The sequence below is a fragment of the Adiantum capillus-veneris genome, chromosome 18 (assembly GCF_014529385.1).
Source record: "Adiantum capillus-veneris isolate H3 chromosome 18, ASM1452938v2, whole genome shotgun sequence".
In the NCBI taxonomy this organism is placed as follows: Eukaryota; Viridiplantae; Streptophyta; class Polypodiopsida; order Polypodiales; family Pteridaceae; genus Adiantum; species Adiantum capillus-veneris.
In genome coordinates this window covers 152,851,555-152,869,745 of record NC_140948.1, presented here as the reverse complement: position 1 = coordinate 152,869,745, position 18,191 = coordinate 152,851,555, and the positions used below count along the sequence as shown (strand labels likewise).

At 41.7% G+C, this 18,191-nt stretch overlaps 1 protein-coding gene across 2 annotated transcripts in view; it reads left to right on the top strand.

The window, feature by feature from the left end:
• LOC147436659 (RNA-directed DNA methylation 4-like) overlaps positions 1–11,189 on the top strand; it is a 47,992-nt gene extending 36,803 nt beyond the window's left edge. For both annotated transcript variants that reach the window (XM_086489481.1, XM_086489482.1), the window contains 10 exons: positions 7,859–8,000; positions 8,101–8,187; positions 9,104–9,204; positions 9,297–9,353; positions 9,698–9,739; positions 9,882–10,024; positions 10,106–10,218; positions 10,309–10,387; positions 10,554–10,630; positions 10,705–11,189. In XM_086489481.1, the coding sequence (XP_086345607.1) occupies positions 7,859–8,000; positions 8,101–8,187; positions 9,104–9,204; positions 9,297–9,353; positions 9,698–9,739; positions 9,882–10,024; positions 10,106–10,218; positions 10,309–10,387; positions 10,554–10,630; positions 10,705–10,910 (1,047 nt within the window). In that variant the 3' untranslated portion in view covers positions 10,911–11,189. The remainder of the gene's footprint in view (positions 1–7,858; positions 8,001–8,100; positions 8,188–9,103; positions 9,205–9,296; positions 9,354–9,697; positions 9,740–9,881; positions 10,025–10,105; positions 10,219–10,308; positions 10,388–10,553; positions 10,631–10,704) is intronic.
• The last annotated feature ends 7,002 nt before the right edge of the window (positions 11,190–18,191 follow it).

Genomic DNA, 18,191 nt, shown 5'->3' with positions numbered 1-18,191 from the left:
ATGTACATATGCGCAATCCCTTGCTCAAAAAAACTCCTGACATAATTTGCCCATCCCCTAGCCTGCTAGATCATTCATGATCAGCAGCAGCAAAAAGAGATATGAGACTCGCCGCATCACAGGTCTCCTCATCCCTCACCAACACTCCTTGATCCACATACAGCTCATCCTGCTCGACCATCATTAACCTGGCATGATACAATTTAAGATGCAATCCATTTACCCTTGACTTATGTAGAACACCATCCAGGTTAGCCAGCTGATATGTGCCATTTGGAAAACACTCCACTACCTTGAAAGGGCCTTCCCACTTAATTTGAAAGTTCTTTTGGAAGGTGTTGTCCAGCTTACTGTTGTAGCGCAAAACCAAGTCATGTTTCTTGATACCCTTACTTTTGACCTGTTCATTTATCTTTGCCAAAGCCTTATCCTGCATCTGCCCATAATGCTCCAATGCGCTCATCCTATCCAACTGGACCTCTTGTAACTGCAAGAGCCTCTCTTTGAATGCATCACTAGGCGGCCCAAGAAACTTCTCTAACATCTTGACCGCAGGCAACTCTACCTCCACAGGCAATAGTGCTTCCTTTCCATACACCAAATGAAATGGAGTAAACCCTGTACTTGTCTTCACCGAAGTACGGTAAGCCCATAATGCACTAGGCAATTCCAAATCCCAATTCTTTCCTTGGTGCTCTGTCACTTTAGAAAGAATTTGTACCAACTCACCATTGAATCTTTCATTTAAGCCATTACACTGTGGGTAATAAGGAGTGGTATGCTGGTGCCTAATCTTCATCTTTGTGCATAGGAAGTCTAGCAGTTTAGCTCTAAATCCTGGCCCCTTATCTGAAAGTAGCTCTAATGGCACCCCAAACTTGCAACATATTTCATCATACACAAATTTTGCCACATCCTTTGCAGTGATCTGTTTTACTGCTATAGCCTCTGCCCATCTAGAAAGATAGTCCACTGCCGTCAAGATATAGCTTTTGCCCCTGCTTGTGATAGGTAACGGGCCTATTGCATCAATCCCCCACTTTTCAAACACATCAAATGCCATAATGGTTTTTCGTAGCTTTGGCTTCAACACTCTCTTCCCAAATGCTTGACACCTATTGCAAGACATACACCAATGGTGAACATCCTTGTGCAAACTAGGCCATACATACCCCTCTTGCAAAATCTTGTGCAAGGTGATCTTTAGAGCAAAATGGCCACCACATGCGCCTTCATGATTCTCTTCCAACACTCTGTAAAGCTTCTCCCGCCAAGGTACACGTCTCAACACGAGATCAGCCCCTTTCATGTATAAGACATCACCAATCAATTTGTACCTGTATGCTCTACGCACAAAGCCATACTTCTTAGACTTCTGAATCTCCTTAGGAATGATTCCTGTTAACAAAAACTCCTCTTCTTGAGCCAAACTTTCCCGGCCATGATAAAGAGGTAAATTGGTCCTCAACACGAATAGCTCCCCAATCATGCCTTGAGCTGCTTCATGTGCCTCTCCATTTAGAGCACGTTCAATGTGTTTGATGCTCCATGCTTCAAACTTTTTTAACAGGCCTTTAATTCTAAAGCACATTTCCTTCAATGAGGTGTTCTTGCTCTTCCACACACCCAGCACTTGCTTCACCACTAACAAGGCATCACCTTTTATGCTCAACCTTCGAACCCCATACTTCAAACAAATGTGTAATCCGGCTTCCAATGTAGCATATTCAGCCTCATTGTTACTATGCGCATCCAATTTGAACCCTCTCTTGCATACTAGCTTCCCCTCTGGATCATAAAGTGCTATACCCCCTGAAGCTGCATCGTGGCTCTTTCTGTATGAACCATCAAAGAACAACACATGTGCATTGCTGATCTGTGGCACTTCTTCAACTACCTTTCTCACCACCTCTTCCTTAACAATAAGGGGATTCTCCTTGTAGGTCAACAAATCAGCTAGGGTAGCCCTTGTACTATCTTCCACTAGAAAAGAGAACTCAAACTCTTGCAGCTCAATTACCCATTTCTTCACCACATTTGACATGTTAGTACCATTAATTAACTGTGGCAAAAAGGCATAACTCGTCAAGAAAACAAAAGGCCGTTGTATCAAGTAATGACGAAATCGTCGACAAGCAAATATTACACTGGCCATCACTAGCTCTACTTCTGATAACTTTCTCTCCGCTACCAACTTCACTCGGCTTGCACAATACACTGGCCTCATATAATGGCTGCCCTTCCCCTTTTGCAATAGCATGGCTCCAATGGCATCATCCCCTACTGATGGATTTACATAAAAAACTTTCTCCCAATCAGGAGCCTGCATGGCTGACAAACCCCCTAACACCTCTTTCACCTCTTGAAACACTTCTTCACACTTGTCATCCCATTGCAATGGATCATGCTTTGCCACTTGCTGTAATGGATAAAGAAGCTGCGAAGACAATGGAATAAACCGTGCCATGTACTTCACTTTGTGTATAAAGGTTGCCAATTGCTTCGTACTCATAGGTGATGGAAGAAGAACAATAGACTTCACCTTATCTGGATCAGCCTCAATGCCATTTTCTGACACCATATGGCCCAATAACTTCACCCTTGGCTGTGCTAGATGACATTTCTTTGGATTTAGTTGTCCTCCACATTCATCATATCGAGCGAATACCATCTGCAGCTTCTCATGGTGTTCAGCCCTACTGCTATAAACACAGAAGTCATCCATAAAAGCTTTAACACAACTACCAATGAATGGTTCCAACACCCAATTCGCTCTCTCTTGATAGAAGGAAGGTCCATTTGACAACCCAAATGGCAATACTGTGTAGCAATAGCAGCCCCATGGCGTAATAAAAGTTGTCTTTGTGCGGTCTTTAAGAGCAATCTTCAATTGAAAATAGCCTGAAAAACCATCACACACATTGTACCTCTCATAACCTGCCATTGAATCCAAGATCTGATCGATGAATGGAAGAGGATATGGGTTCTTCTTAGTGGCTGCGTTTAAGGGTTTAAAATCCACACAAATTCTCCACTTCCCATCCTTCTTTGGACTGACTACAACTGGACTCACCCATTCTGTGGTCTCCACAGGGACTATGAACCCTGCCTTCAATAACTTGTCCACCTCTTCTCGCAAGGCTTCCATTTGCTCTTGACCCATCCTTCTTAGCCTTTGCCGCACTGGCTTAGCACCTTCTTTCAGCTCTATATGCATCTCTTCACCCTTGAACCCTCTGAACTCTTCATATGAAGTAATGAACAAATCAGGAAAACTAGCCAGCATATGCAAATATATGTCCTTCTCCATAGCTGAGAGGTCTCCACTGATCATTTGTGTCATTAATTCCTGCTTCTTTGACAACTCAATCTTGGTTTGCATCAGCCCTTCAATCACTTCATAAGGCCCTTCACTTTCATCTTCAACCCCATTCGCAAATGCAACTAAACCAAACTCCTGTATTTCTTTGTCCATCAAAAGAAATGCAACATCAGCATCCTCATCACTGCTGGTAGTGCTATCACTGTCCTCATCTGTCACCGTGGAAGAGTCTTCATCACTAGACTCATTCTCATCTTCATAAAGCTCCTCTAATCGTTTCCTTGTGTCCATATTATAAAGCTTCTTGGTACCTGTCTTTCCATAGAGGCTAATCGTACCATGTCGCCAATCCTGAACAGCTCCCACTGCACGTAACCATGGTCTGCCCAGTATAATAGGATATGCTCCCAACCCTGCTGGCATCACATGAAAATCAACCACTGCCTTTGCATCATATGTCTCCACTTCTAAGCTCTTTACAACACCCAAGCATTTTACTTTTTGATGGTTTGCCAATCTGATCCGAAACCCTGACACCCCAGCCACTGTGAGACTCATCTTCTCAACGCATGAGTGTGTTATGACGCATATTTGGGCTCCGCCATCCACATAACTTTGTCCCAAATTTTTCCTTTTATGCCACACATCTACTATTGGACAAATGTCTGGTAGCTCGTCCATTGCCAACACCTTTACTGAACCTCTCTCTGGCTCTTTCTTCATTGGCTTAACCATCCTCTTCCACTGTCGCTTTAGCTTAGGCACCATCTCTATAAGCTGCCCAAAAGTAACATCTGCCTTCCTGCTCGTGAGATCCTCCCTCAAGTCATAGCTTAATTGCCCATCCCCTAGTGGAAAATCTGAAACATGAAACTTTCGACGAGCTCTCCTTTTCCTCTTGGCCTTGACATCCTCACCTTCATGGCTCTTTCCTTTCTTCTTACTAGGACCTGGGGCACTTCTTCCTTCCTTTTCCTCTGTGGTCCTCTTCCCAATAGGCATCACTAATGTATCCTCTAGCTTTGATGCCTTCTCCAAGGTGACTACACTTAGCACTTTTGTCTTCCCTTTTTCCTCCTGGGTCAGTCCACTGGTTCCTTCATCTCCCTTAATTTCGATACCATAATCATTTGACCTAGTTAGCACCTGTCTTGGCAATGGATACATGTCTCCCCCCATCCTTGGTGGCTTATCACATTGCGGGCTGATGTGACCCAACTCTCCACAATTGTAACAGGTGGGCGTCTGCCTCCAAAACCTACCATTGCTTTGTCCAACACCATTCCTAGGCCTTTCTTCACCTCCTGGCTGATTTGCAAACCTCCCTCGACCTCGATTATTTCCCACTTGACCTAGCATGTTTAGGCTGAGATTCTTCATCAAATCTACCATTTGCCTCATGCCTTGCCTTAGCCCATCATCTTGCACTGTTGTAGTGACCACTGTTGGCATAACCTGAGTAGTAACAGGAACCACTGGTTCATGATGAACCACTGACATGCGCCCTTGTAAAGACTCTATAGGCTGAAATTCAGACCTCATTGGCAAAGACTCCACCCCTAACTGGCTCATTTTCCTCAGCTTCCACTCTTTGTTCCTTGCTACCTCTAGTGCATCTTCATATTATGACCCTTGGAAATTTTTGAGCTAACTTGAGTTGTTTTGCAGGTATGCTGTAATCGCAGATGATTACTCTCTTTCAAGAAGGGGAGATGTAACAAACTGCTGACGTGTCAAAGCCTAAAGAATGGAGCCAACTTACATATGCCGGCCGAGGGGCCTAAACCCTAAGAAGAACAAGTAGCAGAAGAAGAAGAAGTCCTACCAACTTATGGGGACCCCGTCCAATGGGGCCCCAGTGACATAAAGGGATTAAAATAAAGCAAGACCCACACACACGCAAAAACTGATGACGTGGTAGATTTCCGAAAATTGCGTTGACATGATGACGTGGCAAGTTGTACGGATTTCCACGTTTTGCGTTGGTTGATGATGTGGCAGGCTGTACGGATTTTCGTAAATTTCGCTGGCAACTTTTTGGCTTTGCTTTTGGACCAGAAGCTTTTGAGTTTTAAAGGCTTTTTACTATAATTGCTTTTCAAGCCAAGGGCCTTTAAATATGAGGCTAGGGCTCATTCTCTGGCATGCTTCCTAAAGAAGGTGTAGAGTCTGGAGTACCGGCTTGTACTGTGTTGATGCAATATAAAGAAATACTCTCTGGGGTGGAATTCTGCCACTCCGTGTTGGGTGTTGTCTCTCTCTCTTTCAGTTGTTATTTGACGTGCTTAAAGTTGTTCAGTTTGTTCTTTTCTATTAGCACGTGGTGCCCGTCTTGTGACACTTGAGTCCATATGTTCTGGTCTGTTGCTGTGTCTTTGTGTTGATTTGCTGTTATCTATTGTTTCCTGTGTTTTCATTCTGTTTGAGTGAGATGTCTCGCACATTGCACTGAGGAGCACCCACTGTAGAGAGCACGACACACTATCCACGCTACAGTACTTTCATTGACAGAGCATTGGAGTTGAGACTCTCGTGACCGAGGAGAGGAGATTCACAGCATTAGCGGAGACAACATAAGAGGATTCGAGCCATACTATCTCGACATCTAGAGTACAGATGAGGATGGATTCATCACCATTATATCACCCTCTTGTATTGGGTACCCATTGTGTCAGTGGTCACACATACCCCACACAGTTCCAGCTAGTAGCCCTTCTAGATTCATTTTCATATCTCGTTTTTTGTACCCAGACATGGTATCAGATTCACCAGTTTGTAATGGATTGGTCTCATAGGTCATTTTGGCCTTTTGAAGACGTTAATATATCATTTCATTTAATTTCATTTCTCTCACAATGTCTTTAATGGTTAGGAACTCTCCCTAATCAAAGAACTAAGAACTAAGTAGTAGCGCATTCAAGCATGGAAAGGGTGTTTGGATTAAAGTGAGTTGATTCATTGTCGTGCTTGTCATCTGCGATGTTGACATTGGTATCAGAGCTCTTTCTTTGGGAGCTTTCTCTTAATTATTGCACTAGCCCAAGGTTGCATCCATACGTACCTATGGATCTGTTCAGGACGGTACATCTGTACAGTACCATACAGAATTTTTTTTGACTCTTCTACAGCACGTGTGTATGGATAGCATGGGCAAGGTTTTGGCAACCTTACGGGCTTTTTCAGCCCATTGCACGTTCTCTGGTTTACTATAACCTTTGGTGTATAGAGTGTTGTAGGGTGTGACTAGAAGGGTGTATGTGTCTTGTGCTAGTGTTCACTGTAATGTATGAAGTAGATTCATTGCTAATCTATTGTTAGGTACCTTAAAATTCCATCAATACAGAAGGACGTATGTACTAAACCCGTACTGTACACTACATACCTTTCACCTTGCACTAGCCATAACCCAGATTTGTTTTCTATTGCGTTTGCATATTGGCTTTTAGCTGATTTCCAAGGAAGGCTTCTCCCACTTTTGGTAATGTAGGACTTGCCCATTGCAGGGCCACACACCTTTAGGTGAAAGCAAACACTGTATATTGGGTGTTGGAGTTGTGGTGTGTTTGCGAGGGGGTAGATAGTGCCTTGGAGTGAAGGCTGTTACCACCTCATTCGGTCGTGTTTTTCTTTCTTTGTCAGTGTAACGACATGGAGGGAGAAATTAAAATCTCTAGAAGAAGGAACCTCATCAGATAGAGAGCATTGAAAAGAAGATTTACCTAGCAGTCCCATTAGGGCGTCTCCGACTCTCCACCTCTGCCCGATTCCATAGAACTTAGAAGTCACGAGGAAAATGATGATGGAATATGATGATATGGCAGGAAGTGTCGCATTGCCAGAAATAGGAGATGGAGTAAGAAAAACGGTGCTTAGCTCTCAAGGCCGAAAAGGAAGCATGTCGGCTTGCTTTGGAGGCTATGCTCGACAGAGCATGCGAGATCTCATTGCAATGTTGGAGATATGCCATCGACATATGGAAGATTCTTTAAGTCAGCCCCAATTCCTGAGGAGGTCCTACCCGGCTTTGTCAAAATTTTTCCTCACAGTTTCTTTAAGTGTAGGAGTACATAAAAAACAAGAGACAGTAGGGAGCGTAACTTCCAATGTCACAATGATTCTAGTTCCACAAGATAAGTAAAGTTCTACCTTCTGAAACAAGCTGCAACAAGAAATTGCTTACCAAGGATTTCCCCCTCGGGCAGTTCAGTCATGGCATTTCAGCGCAGCATGAAATGTTGCAGGTGTGTCAGACATTGCACGTTTTGGGGAAGGTGAAACGCATTTCGCGGTGACGGTGGTGTGTACTGGTTCATTGCAAGTGTGTATGGGTCATTGGGTAAGTCTATCACTAAGTATGCGCATGTGTGTGCATGCTATTGTCTTTAATCATCATGATTTATACTGAATGCTAGAAGGGATTGTTATTCTCACCTAACTATCATTAAGGTATTGCTATCCCAACCTCTTGCCTGTTGCACGTATTTTGAAAACTTCCTTGTGCAAGTATCCTTGATGAACTCTGGTTGCTTGTTCCAGACTTTGACGATGGTGGAAATAGAGCCAAGCCTCTCATCAGCACACCTGCTTGCAACAGTCGGTGATAAAGAAGGGGATATGTCCAAGCCTCCAATGGTTCGCATCAAGCGAAAGCGTCTGCAGCTCCCTATTGAATCTCTTTGTGTGCATCTCTCTCTCTCTCTCTCTCTCTCTCTCTCTCTCTCTCTCTCTCTCTCTCTCTCTCTCGGCTCTTTGTATAATTTTTTACTTTTCAAATGCAGGGTTGGAAGTTTCTGAAAGACCCACCAAGCGCCTCGAGGCAGAACTCTGCTCTTTTTCTCTCAATGACTCGAACATCCAAGGCCCACGTATGCTATCATTACTAAACAGTTGTGGGTTTGAATCTGCAAACACATTGGCTCCTTAGTCAAAACACTTATTGCATGCCAGATTTCTACTCCATTTTGATAGGTTGTGGCTTGTAACTTTTATATCCATTTTGATTTGAAGTAGCGCAGCGAATGAGACTGGAAGAAATCTGGTTTTACTAGGAAACTCTAGAGTTCCCTTCTTTTGTCTCTGCTTGAAGCCAATCCCTAGGTCTGATCAACCTGTGTTTGGTTGTGGGTTTGTATCTGCAAACATGTTGGCTTCTTAGTCAAACACGTATTGCATGCCAGATTTCTACTCCATTTTGATAGGTTGTGGCTTGTAACTTTTATATCCATTTTGATTTGAAGTACCGCAGCGAATGAGACCGGGAGGAAAATCTGGTTTTACTAGGAAACTCTAGAGTTCCCTTCTTTCGTCTTTGCTCGAAGTTAATCCCTAGGGATTTACCTGGTTACTTAGAATCCTCCGGAATGACATTGGGGTCACTAAAAATGCAACAAAGGTTTGTCTGTACCCTTGGCTTGTTTTTAATCCATCCCATCTCTATCCAAAAGTAAAAGCTTCTGCTTCCCTTTTTTTTTTTGAATTTAATAAAAAATGTGTGGATGGGGGGCACGGCATGGATGGTGGCAGTGAGGGGGCCTTAACATTGGTATTTTTTGGCTTCAGTTATAGGAAGTGAATGCTGAGAGTCGAGATGGGGCTTCAAAACATACGCTTCATGTTCCTGGATCATCTGCAGTTTTATTTACAGTCGTCTCTGCTTATATAATGGACTTTTCATTTTAACAGTGCTTATGCTGAGATTCAATAATGTACCTTACAGCTTAGCCCCATTACTGATCTGTTTTATCTGGTTCTGGAAGCTTACCTGTATGTATTTATGTTCAGATGAAGAAGCTGAAAGCAAGTCCAGCAGGCTACTCTTTCATCATGTGGACACCGTCAATTCTTTCGGGAGGGAGGAGACAACAAAAGTGAATTCCCTACTTGTATGATATATCACCTTCCTGAACCATGGACTTCTGTTCAACATGCTCTTACTGCCTAAGGGTGTTTTGATTTATTTTAAGAACTGAAACAGAGGGAGATTCATGAGGAGTCAAGCAAAGAAAAGCATCGAATCTGGCCCAAAAGTAAGGTTGTTACTGCGTTCACACTTATTTCAAAACGGTTTGCTCTTTGTAGGTCCACTTTTAAGGGTCATGAAGCTCGTATAATCCTTGGCCGAGGTGGTCACTCATGTGGGTTCAAGAGTTTATTGAAAATACCCCAATATACATTTTATATTTATACTATGGGCCTATTTAAAAAAACCCCACCCTCCTCTAATGTATGCATAAAGTAGACTTTTTTTAGTATCAATAATCTTCTCCAGCTAACTCTCGCATGATATGACACTTGTTTTGAAAAGTGATAGCCCTGGGCATATGCCTTTTAAGTTTGAAGGCAGGGACTTATATTGTCTCTTTGATGATGGTGCAGCATGGCAAGTTATCAGCATCAACATCCAGAGAGAAGCATCAGGTGAGATAAAAGACGGTGTTTTCTGTAAAATTTTGTGGTTGATTCTTGGAAATGTCCCTTTTCAAACATATTGTGGCAAACACTCAATTTACTGCATGCATGGACATTTAACCTCATTATGTTTTTATGCTTGCTTTTCTAGAAAATGGCAAGGAAAGCTCGCTTTGAGCAAGTTTGGAGGAAGCGCAAGGGAGTCACTAAGCAAGACAACTTATCTGAGTTGTTTCATCTTTATGACATTGTGCGTGTGGATTTGGAAGCAGACATCCTCGACAAGCAAGAGAGGCATGCACACTCACATAATTCACGACAGTTTCAGGTTTTACTCATAACCAAAATTCCTGATGCGGCTTCATGTGTCTGCAGCGAAGCGGAGAATAGGCTGCTGCAGGATTTCCTTCCATTGTTCAAGGATTATCTTCCCTCTGTTGCTGCGGAAGTAGAGTCCTCTACCATGTGCTGTATGAATAAAGAGGAAGGTGTAGCAGTGTCTGTTTAGTTTTTCAATCCCTGTGTATCGGGCTGCTCTTGTTCTTGTGCTTTGCTGCTGACGTTTGCAGTTCGTGCAGATGAATATGTCTATGATGTTTATGCACTGGGAGACGAAGCAAATGGAGGTGGTGATACGGACACATCAGACTATCCATTGTATGGTGGTAATTAATAAGGCCGCCTTTTCCTTAATTATGTAATATGTTTGGGCTTGTTGAAAGGTTGGATATGGATACAGGATACAGGTGGTAATTAATAAGGCCGCCTTTTCCTTAATTATGTAATATGTTTGGGCTTGTTGAAAGGTTGGATATGGATACAGGATACAGGTGGTAGATGATGAAGATTTGATGTGGGGTGCTTCCTCTGAGTCTCAGCATGACAGTGAGGACTCGAACGGTAAGGCATTGCAGATATGTCCCTCCCCTGCAAATCTGAATCTGGAAGTCAATGTGCTCCATATTTGAATCCAGATGAAAACAATCCGCTGAATGATTATCCGGAGGAAGAGGATGATTCGGACGTGGAGACAGACAGCGCCTTGTCACGATCTGCAGTAGCTGAACGGAAGCAGTCTGCGGTGTTGGATGCGTCAGAGGAATATGGCTGCGATGCTGCAGAGGAATGGGAAGAGAATTGGGGTAGTGCTGGTAATGAGTCTGATGAGGGGTGGGAATGAAGGCAGAAGATGGATGACTTCAATAAAGATTCACCTTGCATCAGCTGTTGTCTGTGCCTTACATTTGTATATATGTGTGTAAAGAGGCTATCTCACACTAGGATTTAATACACTTGACAACTCTGCTCATTAGTTGAGTTTGGAATGGTCACTTTTGGATGTCTATAAAGCCAGCCAAATACTGAAGGTTCGTGTTAAGAGAGCCAACTGTGTTGACCATCTAGGGCTTTTTATATTTATTTTTCAAGATGAGGTAACAAAATCCGTGTTTCAAGAGTCGATTCTTGCTCTACTTAACTAAAGTTGATGAACATGTGTCATTTTGGGCTTGCGTATAGGGAATGTGTGATGCCACTGATTGTGAACGTGCTCTTCTCCACCCAACCACCTCTTCTTATAGGGCTCCTAGCGGCTATCTTTAAGAGACATCTTTACTTAGCACTAGTCATAGCTGGCATTATCTACCTTGGCCTAGGGACCATCTCCCATAGGGTATAACTACCCTCGTCCTAAAATTCCTCCCTCAGCGTTCTCGTCCAAGAAAACATCAATGAAAAATCTTGCTCTGAAAGCACCAATGTCTTGCCAATAATGACATTTGGTCTATCTGTTCGTAGCAAAGTTTGAACATTGTAAAATTGTTTGAATGCTTTCAAATTGTCTTCTAAAAAGCCAAAAGGGATCTCAACTAATAGAAGAGCCTACCTCAATTGAGGTGCCACACCCAAGCAGAACTTATTGGTCATACTCTTGGAGCAATTTTGTCGGAAAACATGGAATGCTTACATACTAATGTAAATCAGTCAAGTGAATGATCAGTTCGGCAGGCTTGCTTGTGACACACAAGTTTGGTGTTGCGTATTTTCTTCCCACATGCGGAGTAAATCTTAGAATTGGCGCTCCTCTCCTCTGGAGAGATTATATTGAACTGAATATAACACATTCCCAAAAAATTCTAACTCCACATTCTAATGGACCAACATCTTCACTCTTAAGATGTCCATACTGCTACACAACTTTACATTTAAGAAATCAAAATGTGATGTTTCATACGGTTAAGCTAATCCAAGCTGGACACTCTTAGTGTAAAACTACTTACATATTAACAAAACAAGTGATAAAATCATGAGGCTTGCCTCACAAAAGAAAGTATAATGAATTGCATTCTAAAAGAATAATCCAAGATCAAAGGTTTGACATTTGATAGCTTGTATGACTATTCAATTTTAAGAAGAAATATATTAAAAAAACAAGTGAAAATCATAGGAAAGCAATAAGATATTGCGACAAAATGGGCATCATGCGTGAAAACAAGGAGTTTATATATCTAGTAGAGTCAAGAATAGAGTCGAATGTGCAAGTTGAAGAATAGAAACATGCATTAAGTTGTATTAGTGGCCTAGTCTGATAATTTGTACAAACCCTTTTGTGAAATGTGAGGTTCATTGTACATTCTTTGTTGAATTAATATATCATATCCAATCACAATTGTGTATATGGCAAAAAAAAAAGATATTGCAACAAAAAAACAACACAATACAAATACTTATGTAAGCTCTTATTCCGAAAATGGGAACAATGCACATCACAATGTTTGATATTTCCATATCTATGAAAAAGTTTCTATGAGCATGGATAATTAATTGCAGTTACACATGCCTTTTGAGTCCAAAATTGCAATGCTCGGATTAAAGTGAACCTATAGGTCTTCCATTTTTTGACACATGGGCACAATAATTGAAAAATCACATTGTATATGCTATCTAGAAATTCAAATACAAACAACCATATTTAGAAAGTAGACTTCAAACAACGTAGATGATTGGAAACATACTTTCTCTATGGTGCTTAGGGAAAAAACAAAATTATATAGCTTTAGTCACATGCCAAGCAATGCCAAGGTCATAAGTTTTGAAACAATCAACAACATCAAAATGCTCAAATACTATAAACATAGACTTCAAAAAGTGTATAAGCATACATTTTTCAATATCTCCACTCACAACTATCATAAAAGCAAAGCATCTTCAGCTAAGTTCAGGCTCCAAATGTTATTCATGGCTTCTAAAGCACCTTACAATTGAATGCACATGGAACAAGAATATCACCATATAAAGGAAGACTAGATTTAGGTCGAGACATGCTAGCATTTTGCTGTAATTATATCTTTACACTAATTCAAAAACAATTCTATTTTATGACATTACATTATCAAATTATATGATCATGCCATCATCTAGACTAAATTTTCTTTGTTGTGTAGCTTCACGTGTAATTAGTTTTGTTTACCCTATTTCAAAAACAATTCTATTATACACTGTTACATAACCAAATTTTATGATCATGCCATCACCTAGAGTAAACTCTTTTATCTAACATACTTTGCTTCACTTTAGGTGAGATTAGTACAAATAGAATGGAGGTTCAGTCACAATGATTGCTACTATACGTTGACATCCATCTCCTCATAACTTACCATTCCTAGGAGATTTAACATAGATATCGATAGTGTGCCATTGGAATGACTCTTAGGCATAAAATAGTGATTGTCATAAAATCTAATATCTAACCAACCCAAATGATTTTCTCATATTAAACTGATAATTTAATATGGGAGAATAAACGGGAACAAGGGTAAGGATATAGACATGTGCTTATAGACCTATCTCAACACGGGGCCAATGGTAAAGGGGCCCAAATGAGAGATGGTCTATCAAAGAGCAAAGCTAACCAATGGAGCATAAAGACCTTGGGGTTAAGTTCATTGAAGACCTCCAATAGTTAGTGTTAAAAGTCCTATGACCTTAGGTAAGCTAGGGATGTGCTTGAGGTGGGAACCCGGCCCAAGCATAAGGTGCTTGATATGCCTGATGACTGAGATGCTTCAGATGCTTGAGGTGCTTCATGATTGAGATGCTTGAGGTGCCATTCATGCTTGAGATGCTAGGGCTGTGCTTGAGGTGAGAACCCAGCCCAAGCTTGAGGGGCTTAAGGGCCAAGCTTGTGGTGAGAACTAGGTCCAAGGTTGAGGGGCTTGAGGTGGCACAAAAGTCAAAGTGAATCCTTACAAGGAGGGCGCTATCCATGCAAGAAGGGGGGGTGGTTGCTTGACCACTCTCTGTCCCAAAGGGCACCGCTTGCCAAGGGGAAAGTAGGACACATGTAAAGCCCCTAGCTAGGTTACCCTCATGGTGTGCCTAAAGGCTATTGGTTGGCCTTCCAAGGGGTCCAATGATAATTTAGTGGATTTAATTAATTGTTTTAGCATTTATCAAGCCCTCTCTCTCAAAGGGGAAAGGGGGACAATTGTCCCAAGCCTATCCTTGTTGCTTGGTATGACACTTGCTTGTGATTGGCTAGGCCTAGAGGGGTCCAATGATCTTCAAGCATGAGCTACAAGGGGGGGGGTGGGGTCGACCAAAGCAAGTAGGGGGCCTGCTTAGGGGGTATCCTTTTCCACACACACTCACACACACTCACACACACTCTCATTGTGTGAAGTGCAAAGTGTCATAATTAACTAATATCTAATTCTCCTAAATGATTTTCTCATGTTAAACTGATTATTTAATATGGGAAAGTGCCAGGGGAGAAAAAGCTAGAATATTGACTAAGCTAGCAAACCGACTTTAAGAAGGGCACGCCATAGCCTATGAAAGTTGAAGGCTCGACCCTGTTGAGCAAGCTCTAGGCATATATGAATGGAACTCCTCGCAGTTCTACATGTCTTAGACTCGTGGAAGCCCTATTTACTGGGGCCTCCTTTCATTCTGGGGACGGATCACCAAAGCCTTAGGTACTTCATGTCGCAGACCAAGCTCTCCGACAAACAAATGAGGTGGGAAAATTTCCTTTCGCAATTTCATTTTCATATTGCTCACATTGCTAGCAAGAATAATCAAGTAGCCGATGCACTCTCAAGACGACCTAGAGTGAATGCGATTTCCATAGCAACTCATAATGATCTATCTTCTATGATAGATGAGTACACTATTGATCCCGATTTTAGAGATGTGATTTCAGCCCTTGCATTAGGAAAAAAAGAGGAACCATTTACTTTACAAGATGGTTATCTTCTCTATGGCAATAGACTATGCGTTACTAGCTCACTACGTGAGAAAGTAATGTATGAATCCCCTGCTCCTCCTTATGCGGGGCATAGAGGGATTCAGTCTACCCTAAAAGGGATTGAAACATATTTCTATTGGCCTGTCATGGAGACAAACATACAAGAGTATGTTGTTTCTAAATGTGTGATATGCCAAAAGACAAAGTTTCATAGAGGGAAGCAACCTGGATTGATTCAACCTTTGCCAATCCCTAATTCACCATGGGAGAGCATATCCATGGATTTTATCTTTGGATTCCCAAGTCTATCCATGGGAATACGGGAATATGGACGATAGTAGACAGGTTTAGCAAACAATCTCATTTTATACCTATCAGAAAGACTATCAAAGCCCGTCAAATGGCAACCCTCTTCATATCACAAATCTTCAAGTACCATGGCTTGCCAATGTCCATAGTGTCGGATAGAGATCCTAGAATGACCAGTAATTTTTGGAAGGGTCTCTTTGAGAATTTAGGGACAAGGCTAAACTTCTCTTTGGCCTATCACCCGCAAACGGATGGCCAAAGTGAAATAGCTAACCTAACAATTCTTGATCTACTAAAAGCCTATGTAACGGAAGTAGACCAAAGGTCCCAATGGGAGAAGTACTTACCCTTAGTGGAGTATTCCTATAATAATACTCTACATACCTCCACCGGAAAAGCACCTTTCAAGGTAATTGAGGGAATGTCTAAAAGTCCCCTGCTACTTAAGGTACACGAGAAGATCTTCGCTGCAGATGAGTACAAGAATCTTTCCAAAAGATTAAGGATTCTATCTCTATCTCACAATAGAGGCAAAAGGCTGCTGTTGATAAGCACATAAGAGCCCAAGCCTTTAAAGAAAATGATTGGGTCTTGCTTAAATTTTTCATGGCTCGATTAAGGCACACGACGGGGAAGAATCCTACGGGACACCAAAAATACTATGCTAAATTTGCAAAAAGGTACTATGGTCCCTTCCAAATTCTTAGACCTATCAATAAAATGGCCTATCAACTCAAGTTGCCCAATCATTGGCTCATACTTTGCTTTCCATGTGACCCTACGAAAGCCTTACAAAGGAGAGCCACCTCAAGAACCAACTATTGAAGATCCACCAGAGATAGAGGACCAAGAAGAGGTGCTGTAGCCCGAGTCCATTCTCCGACATGAAAACAAGGTATTGAGAGGCGGTAAGATTATCCGACGCTATCTTATTAAGTTCAAGAACTATCCTTTTGAAGATGCTAGATGGATGCAACGCATACAATTAAAGGATAACCTAAACCTTGTCAATGCTTACAATGCTTCCCTAGAGTAAGAAAATTTACAAATATTTAAAATGAACAAAGTTTTTGTCTAATAAGACTCTCTTTTTCTTTATTGTGCACAAATGTTAAGTAGTATGCATGCTTAGGATCAAGTATTGATAGGACTAATGCGCAGACATGCTTGCGGTAGCTTAGGCTCTCAAGCGCCAAATGGATTAGTCATCCATTCTGGAACGATGTCGTAGGGTAAGATAGGGATCCTCTACCTGCTAGAGAAAGGACTAATGAATAGGCTTTATCTTCTCTACCCCATAATCGAGGACGACTATGACGTCAAGAGAGAGATAATGTCATAATAACTAATATCTAATTCTCCTAAATGATTTTCTCATGTTTAACCGATCATTTAATATGGGGAAGTGTTAAGGAAGAAAAAGCTAGAATATTGGTTTAGTTGGTAGATTGGCCACAATAGGGATCCAAAAGAGGGAAAATAGGGATCCAAAGGTGGGGCCATCTGCAAATGAGCAATGTGCAATAATGGGCTTCAAAGACCCTAAGGTTCAGCCCATTAAGACTTCCAAAATACTAAGGTTCCAAAATTCAAAGGTTAGGTTCAATGGTCAAAACCTAGGAAAGATTGGATGCTTGTGGGAAGACTCAAGTCTTCCCATATCCCTATCTTGGAGGGGGCGAGCCCTTTTAGTAGGGGATGAGAGAGAAACACACACACACACACACACACACATACACACACACACACACACACACACACACACACACACTCTAGTAGGCTCCCTTTACACAAAGGGAATAGCGGATACATGTAAGCTCCCTAGGCCAGTTGACCCCAAGATGCATTCAATTCCTATTGGATGGCCATAGAGGTGGACCAATGAGAATTAGGCTAGAGTACATTTAGTTAAATTCATTTTAAAACACTTGATAAAAGAACTAATAGAAATTAAGCTCTCTAGAAGACTATTGGACAGTCTCCCAAGGGGTCCAATGAGCATTCAATAGCCCAATGGCTTGCTTGATTCCTATTGGCCAGAAGACTAAGTGGTCCAATGAGAGTTTAATTGCATTATTCAATTTCCTAAAGCTCTCACAAAAGAGGAAAGAGGGACACATGTCACAAGGCTATCACTTATGCTTCTTAATTATCATTGGCTAAGCTTTGCATGGTCCAATGGGGTGCAAGCATGAGTAAAATGCAAGAGGGGTCGACCAAGAGAGAGAGGGAGCTGATTTTGGCAAGACATTATCACACACACACACACACACACACACTCACACATCTCATGTGTGAAGCAAAGAAGACTCTCTCTCCTTCTCAAGCTTTAATGAAATCTCATTATCTACTCCAAGCTTGTGAGAAGGGAGGCCTACACCAACAACTCTTGGCTTTGTTATGCAAATCCAACCAAGAGCCAAGCTCCAATGCATGCTCATCTCCTCTACCATGCTAATTACTAAGCTATGCTAAGCTTTTATGAGTGATTATGTGAGAGGAGATATACTTCTTTCTCATAAGAATACTCCTTCTTCCTCTCAATGTAGTCTCATATTCCGCTAGCTCTCACCATCTTCAAAGGTTTGTGAGGTCTTGGGTCTGAGACCGTCAGGGAATTGATGTTGTGTTTTATAAGTATGTGCATGGTGATTGAAGCTTCCATCTTCATTGCACCAACAAGTTTTATTGAATGAACACAAAGTATTGTATTGTAAAATGTCTCCCTTGATGGGGGAAACCTATATTACAAAGCCTTTTGGAAGGGGGACCGGCTCCATGTAAATCCTGTCCTCAACTATTGTCAATAGCTTAATTTATCTCTCTTTTGAAGTATTGTTCATGGCTATCTAACTAGGTGTTATGCTTTTTGTTTCTCTCTCCATCCAAGCACTCTTGCTATGC